Raw genomic sequence first — 8,047 nt, forward strand, 5'->3', positions numbered from 1 at the left:
ATTAATTGATGGAACAATGTAGACTTTCTTTTTTGGAAGCCATGTGAGTATTCTAATTAAAAAAGCAAACCAAGTTAAGTAAGCATTCAAATTATTATTTGACTATATATATTATTTATATGTATGTGCATATAACTGCATTTTTCTTTTTAAAGATGTATTAAAATAAATTGTAATGTTTTGCCAAAGTACATAGAAACCAATTGTTTTTAAAAGGAGGATTTAATAATTGCTATATAATGAATACAATTGTATTAAATTGTATTAAATACAATTGCTATATAGTGAATACAATTGTATTAATACAATTAATTAATGTTAATATGTGTAATCATTACTCTAGATTGGGACAACAAGAAAAAAAATTCTGCTGGATTTAGATTTTAATTTAGAATTTCTTAATGAGATCAGTTTCAGCTTAGTTTGACCTCCAGTTATGAATGCAAATGGTCTTACCTTGTTTTAGTTCTTGCTCCATTGCTATGCATTAAACTGTAAATTAATCTTATTAAGACAAACATGAATTTCTAAAATTAGATTTACTTATTTAGATTTTTAAATCATATCATCTACACTACAAACTGCTCCTAAAGTATTTACGTATCACTGTAATGTGATGATATGAAAAATAACACTGAAATGTCACATTTTAATTAATACAATATATTTTCACAGTGGGTAAACAAATGCAAGAATATCTTTTCCCTGTAAAATGTTCAACTAATAATATGCAAAATTAACAAGCTAATATATGTAGGAGAATTTACAAATGTTAGGAATTTGCTAGAGCTGGGGAAGAAAAAAGTTCTCAAAATTTATTATTAATATAAAAGTTCTTTTAGCACTAAACTGTGTACAAAATTATGAAAAAAAGAGAATGTTTTACTTTGCAGTTAAAATAATTCAGCGATCGATATGAACTTTTAAAATTTCCAGCTTTTAAAATGTTGTATGAAGTTGAAACGTAAATTTACCAAACTTTTTCATTTGAAATATTGACTACTTACTTGAGAGAGGCATCGGTTTTATCTAACCTACTTTGTAATCTGGCCAGCAATTTAAATTGTTATTCTATAAGTAGCAATCCAAATAAAATGAAAAATAACAAGTAACACTTTCTTCTTACCTCTGTGTCTTATTTACAGTTGCTTGTTGAGCTGCTTAAATAGTTGAGTTGAACTATCGACACCTCAAAGAGCTCTGTTCTCTGCTCCGCTCTCCTCTCTAGACACATTTTTTTCCCCCTCTGCAAAAGGATAGTCTACCAAAAGAGGAAGTTGTGAAACACCAGAGTCACTATGCTTTATAAATTCTATGGAGAATGGAAAATTATTCACAAACCTTACACTTGAAATCATGGTAACAGGCTATAATTTATGTGTATACATACATAATTAATGTATACACATATTTATATGTGTAAGCAAATGTTAGAAAAGTTATTGAAATCTATACTTAAGTAATGCTGATTTACATGAGGAAACATTTCCTGTGTGGCTAAATGATAATCATAGAGGACCAGAAAATACTGCTCTGTGTGGAAGAAAATTATCAAGCTGATTCATGAGGAATAAACTTGTTTTTATAAGGCTAATTAATGTAAAGTCTTTAGAGTATGACCTAAATCCTAATCTGACTACAGATATTTTGTAAAAAGAAAAAGAAAAAAAAACTTCAATAAACGGGCATTTTCCTGGAATCTGAGTAGTGGTTTTTTACCTACAAGTCTTAAACTTCCTTTCCCATGAATAGTTGCCTGTTACATATAGATAAAGCATTGCAAAACTGAAACTGTTGCTTATTCATGAGCTATGGTCTCTCTCAACTTCAGCCACAAGAATAAAAAACAGGTGCAGATTCTGCAATGTTGAACATTTAACTGGTTAAGTTTCTAACAAGATGGGGCATTAATTAAAAATATCTATAGGACAGTAGGGACAATGTTTGAAAAAGGACATGAAAACAGTTGAGCAACACAAATACTATTGCCAGCTTCAAATAAAAAGAAATACTCATGTATGTACTTCTCCCAGGTTACTTGATAATAGAAGCAAATGGGTAGCTGCAATTTGTATGTGGCGGTCTCTCCCAACTTCCCTTGGTCGTTGGGGAAGAGGAAGGGGGTGGATTGCAAGAATAATTAAGTAATTATGTAAACCTCCACAGGCTGCAAGAATTACTTTCTGGACTTTCGAAACTACCATGCTCTCAGGGTATCACACTCTGCTTTTTACTTAACCATATTTTCAAAGAGGCAATAAAAAGTAATTAGGGGATGATTAAAAAATGGAAACATTTTCCATTTCACCTAAAGTCATACTTAATGTGAATGTGCAGTAAGTAAAAATAAATGAATAAACAATACTAAGAAAGCTGCCTCCACTCCCCCACAAAAACCATAAAATCAAACCAAACAAACAAAAACCCCTCCATAGCGTCACCAATATAAAATCTGATTTGAATTCTCTAGTGAGATACCTGTAGAAAAACTTTTGAAGAAAAAGTTATTATTGATGTGATTAACATTGCTTAGATTCTATGTGTTTTTTAAGAAACGTTAAATATTACTGTATATGAGTATTATCATAAAACATTAAGCCCATCTGTTCCCCAAAGACCCAGGTTCACTCCTGGAAGCATAGTGTTCAATATCTGTGGATGATTTTAATGGGCTAGCTCAGTATTTGTGTCCCTTTTACCGGGTGGTGGATGTGTATCTCTGTTTCTCTAATAATCCTTTCCAGGCTGGTGAATATGCTCAAGGTTCCTCCATCTTAAAAAAATCTCCTCTGACTAAACTGCCCTATTACTTTCCTTTTTGAGAAAGTTGTCACCATTGACTTCCTTCAATTCCTCCTAGCCTCTGTGTGTGTGTATGTGTTTTGTGTGTGTGTTAGAATATATCTAAAATAAATTGACCGTTATTGTCATTTTTGAAGCATATAGTCCAGAGGAATTAAGCATTTGCACACTGTTGTACAACCATCACCACCATCCATCTCCAGATCTTTTTCATCCTCCCAAATTGAAACTCTGCACTCATTGAACAATAAATCCCAGTTCCTCCTTCTGTCTCCCATTCCCTGGCAACCACCACTCTACTTTCTGTCTCTATGAACTGACTAGTCCAGGTACCTCATAGAACACTTGTCCTTGTGGCTGTTTATTTCACTTAAGTTCATTCAAGTTACAGCATGTGTCAGAATTTTCTTCCATTATATGTATATACCATAGTTTGTTTATATTCCATTATATGTATATACCATATTTTATTTATCCATTCATCCTTTAATGGATACTTGTGTTGCTCCACCTTTTGGCTGCTGTGAATAATGCTGCCATGAACATGAGCGTACAAATATCTGGTCTCTGCTTTCAATTCTTTTGCGTATATACCCAGCAGTAAAATTGCTGGATCATGTGATTATTCTGTTTAAATTTTTGAGGACCTTCCATACTGTTAAATCCTCCTATCTTCTTCATGCTTCATCCCTCTGCATTCTGGTTTCTGCCTCTCCTATACACCACGACTCTTGACCAAGTCACCGAATGACCTTGTTACCAAATCCAAATGACACGTCAAAGCCCTCGTACTTGACCTCTTTGCAACCTTTGCCGCTGTTGACCACTTCCTCCTCCTAGAAGTGCTCTTTGTGCTTGAATTCTTGACTTCACCCTCTCCTTCTGATTATATAGCAATTGCTTCTTTGACTTTCTTATAGGGTTCCTTAACTGTGTTCATCCACTGAAGGTTGCCATTTCTCAGGATTCTGTTCTGGGCCTGCCCTTCTTCTTACCCACAATCTCCTCAATATATTTCCATGGTTTCAGTAGGCAAATACTTACTGCTCCCAAATCTGTCTCCAACCTAAATATCTCTCTAAAGAAGTTTTGACCAGTGCAAAATACAAGATCATTTTTACTTGTGATCTAAAAAAAGATTTTGCCTGGAAGCCCTAAGATCAGCCTGAATTAATTTTCACCTCTACTATTGTTTAGCTTTGCGCATGTCAGCCATTATTTCTGAGCCCTCTTTCCTCATCCACAGAGTGGGGCCTTAAATGCCCTCCTTAGAGAATCATTGGAAGATGATTTTCTTAACATTCAAAAAATTATGAAATAAAGAATACTTAAATATTTTATTGTGTTTATAGTATAAAAATACAGATAAAGCAAAAGTCTATTCTATTTCCCTCTAACATGATTCTCCTCCCCCCAAGGTAACCAGTGCTATCAGTTTGATGCATATCTTTGCAGACCTATTTCCTGTGCAGTTATATATGTATATATAATATACATATATTATATCACATATGGAATTAAATAATTTTGTGGGTTTTTAAATGTACATAACATCATACTGTATGTTTTTCACTGTGGCTTTTTTTAACTTTAAAACATAGCTTGAAGGTATCTCCAAGTTATTCTTTTTTTTTAAAAAATACATTTATTTATTTATTTATTTACTTTTGGCTGCATTGGGTCTTTGTTGCTGCGCATGGGCTTTCTCTACTTGTGTTGAGTGGGGGCTACTCTTCGTTGCAGTGCGCGGACGTCTCATTGTGGTGGCTTCTCTTGTTGCAGAGCACGGGCTCTAGGCGTGCGGGCTTCAGTAGTTGCGGCTCGCGGGCTCTAGAGCACAGGCTCAGTAGTTGTGGCGTACAGGCTTAGTTGCTCCGTGGCATGTGGGATCTTCCCAGACTAGGGCTTGAACCCGTGTCCCGTCCCCTGCATTGGCAGGTGGATTCTTAACCTGCACCGCCAGGGAAGCCCTCCAAGTTATTCTTTTGAACTGATTCATATATATTTAATTCCCCTGTTGATATAATTTGTGTAACTTCTTCACAATTAAAAATAGAGTAGCCAGTCAGCAACATTATAAATGTCTCTTTAAAAGTATGTGCAAGTCTTTCTTTAAGGTAGATACAGGAAAGCAGAATTGTTGGTCCAGAGTGTATATACATTTAAAATATTAATTGTCACTGCCAAATTGCCCAGTCAAGAAAAGATTTACCCTTTTAGCTTCCAACATCTCCTGGTTTTTGGCTCTTTTGTCAGTATTTAATATACTGAAATTTTTAAAGATTTGCCAATCTAATGGAGAAGAAAATGGTGTCTTAATGTTTTTAATTTATATTCTCTGATTACTGTGGAGACTGAACATATTGTAATGTTTGTATCTCACTTTTTATTTCCTGTTTGGAAATTGTATGTTCTTTCATTCTAGACATTTGTTTATTGGATAAATGTCAACATCTTATTGATTTGTAGGGTTAAATTTATCTTGTTTCAATGTATTGTCATCATTCTTCTTTTTCAATGCTCCAGTAATTGGCTACTCTAACTTTTTGAGATGACTCCAATGTTCTTTGATAATACACTTGCTTTTTGGAACAGCAAGATGACCCAGGCTTATTTTGTATATTTCCTACCATAGGCCTGAACTTAGTCATTTCTCTAAAGGACCCTGGTTCCTTTTAGTAGGACAGGGTTTTTTGAGACTACAGTTTAGACCTTAATGGTGTTCATTGCTACAGAGTTATCACAAGCATTAGAGTTAGAGAATAAAATGTTAGCTCTTTCTACATGCCAAGTAGCACTTAATTGCAAGATATATTTAAATATGTATTAGAAGTTTATGTGTTAATATTACATATTTTGCATTAAGAATAATATAGGAATAACATATCTAAGAAAATACCTTTTTAAAATAAAAATTGGGCACTATTTTCTTATGAAAGGATATTTTGATAAAGAAAGGCAATAGCATAGTAATTGTCATAGTTTGCATTCAGAATGTTCAAAATACCCTTCCAAAGAAATTTCAAAAATCATCTCGATTGGAAAAATATTACACAGCTTTCATATTTTCCATTATTTTCATCCACATTTATCATTATGATTCTCAATCTCTGTTCCCTTCATTTTTTCCTGCTTTTATGCATTTACCACTTAAAAGTAAGCAAGCATCTGTGCATATGTCCCTGAAAACAGATTTCAATTAAAATAAAATATATTCATGCTTTTAGCCACTATTTTTTCTTAAGACATATTTTCATGGTCACTTGAAAACTACAGAAGTAGCAATATTCCAATTTCTCTCCGCATATCTTAATGGTGAGAGAAGTACTTCTGATTCACTGATTTTATGTTTAACTTCTTATAGAAATGCCCTTAATATTTAAGCATTCATGTAATTTTTCTGTTTTGTTTTCGTGCAGCTAGAGAATCGAAGAGGAAAGCATTGTCTGATCATTCTCAAATACTTTAACGCTCAGTTCCTTATCTGAAAAAGGGGATGAGAATACCAACTTCACTGGGGTGCTGGAAGAATTAATTGGATATCCAGGTAAAGGGCAAAGCTGAATAAGTTTCCTGATGAGTATGATGCTGATAATTTCCAAATCTAATTTGAAAACACACAATTGGATAAAAAATTTTCTCCTAATTTGTGAATGTATTTATTTATTTGAAAACATTGCAAAAGGTTTACAAAGTAAATCACAACTAGTTCCACATTTATATTACATTTATTGTATTCATTAAGAAAAATGAATGAAGAGAGCCAGGAATATAGGAGATTTGTGGAGAGTCATTCATTCATTCTTCTGTTATCTGCTATATGTAAGGATTTATACTAGGAGCTGGGAACACAAAAAGAACAACAGGACTCTGCAGGTTGTTCTCTGTTTCACTCTTTCCTGCCCTGCTTCTTTGCCGAGAAGCTGATCTCTACTCACCACATTACTAGGCTCCCTTGCCCTCCTCCTTCTGGTTGAATTCAGCCAATGGATGTACCAGCATAAGATAGAGAAGAGAGAATTTGGAGTATTTATTTTACCCCCTTCATCCTGTCAGGGCACAGTTTAGGAAGTAACAGGATTCCCCTCCCTACAGCTGCAGATCCTCTCTGCCTGTTTTTCTTCCTCAGACATAGCACTGACCAAGTTCCAGTAACACGGTTCTTCTTGCCTTTCAGGTCTAGAGGTGGCAATGGCTTCCTACCATCACCAACCTATAGGTGCTTTATTGTACCTGGTTGGTTCCTAATTATTTCAACACCTCTCAATCATTCCTGCATTAAATCACCTGGAATTGATCCTTTTAAATGCACCATCTCAGGCAGACCTTACTCTCAACATCTACATTAGTTCTGTCGTGCAAACAGATTATACATGTTAATTTGAAAGTGACATATTAGAAGCTGTACAGTTTCAGAGGGAACACAAAAGTGGAAAATTATAGAAGATGTCCTAGGCTAGGGGAATCAAGAATCACAGCTCAGAGGAAGTGATAATTGGACTGAGACTTGAAAGAAGAGTAGGACTTTATGGGTATTTAAAAGAGAGGTTGCACTTTTCTGCCTCCGCTGCGGCGATGGCGCCAGTGAAAAAGCTTGTGGTGAAGGGGGGCAAAAAAAAGAAGCAGGTCCTGAAGTTTACTCTTGACTGTACCCATCCTGTAGAAGATGGAATCATGGATGCGGCCAATTTTGAACAGTTTCTTCAGGAAAGAATCAAAGTGAATGGAAAAGCTGGGAATCTCGGAGGAGGTGTTGTAACAATCGAAAGAAGCAAAAGCAAGATCACTGTAACTTCCGAGGTGCCTTTTTCCAAAAGGTATTTGAAATATCTCACCAAAAAATATTTGAAGAAGAATAATCTCCGTGACTGGTTACACGTAGTTGCTAACAGCAAAGAAAGTTACGAATTACGTTACTTCCAGATTAATCAAGATGAAGAAGAGGAGGAAGATGAGGATTGAAACTCAGTTATCTGGAGTATTTTGTATGAATTCTTAAATAAAATTTAGGAAACAAAAAAAAAAAAAAAAAAGAGAGGTTGCAAATGGAAAAGGCATGGAAGTCAGAGGAAGAGTATTGTATTCTCGGAGCTCCATGTGGTATGCTATCTGGGAGATGTGAGCTGGAAGGGCTGGGAAAGGGGATGGTGAAGGACTATAATAGAAGAAGCCAGAGAGAAGCCATCAAAAGATGACAAAGGGCACCATAAGGAATGGTGACTTGAAATATGACTCCTGAAGAAGA

The 8,047-nt window shown here is 34.8% G+C and overlaps 1 protein-coding gene across 1 annotated transcript; it reads left to right on the plus strand.

Annotated features, from left to right (window-relative positions):
- The first annotated feature begins 7,361 nt into the window (after positions 1-7,361).
- LOC133093613 (large ribosomal subunit protein eL22-like) lies at positions 7,362-7,825 on the plus strand. Its single transcript, XM_061193536.1, has one exon. The coding sequence runs from the start codon at positions 7,378-7,380 to the stop codon at positions 7,762-7,764; it is 387 nt and encodes a 128-aa protein (XP_061049519.1). The 5' UTR covers positions 7,362-7,377; the 3' UTR covers positions 7,765-7,825.
- The last annotated feature ends 222 nt before the right edge of the window (positions 7,826-8,047 follow it).

Source organism: Eubalaena glacialis, chromosome 6, assembly GCF_028564815.1.
Source record: "Eubalaena glacialis isolate mEubGla1 chromosome 6, mEubGla1.1.hap2.+ XY, whole genome shotgun sequence".
Taxonomy (NCBI): Eukaryota; Metazoa; Chordata; class Mammalia; order Artiodactyla; family Balaenidae; genus Eubalaena; species Eubalaena glacialis.

Coding starts and splice junctions, on each gene's coding strand:
- LOC133093613 (XM_061193536.1), top strand. CDS start 7,378: ATGGCGCCAGTGAAAAAGCTTGTGGTGAAGGGGGGCAAAAAAAAGAAG.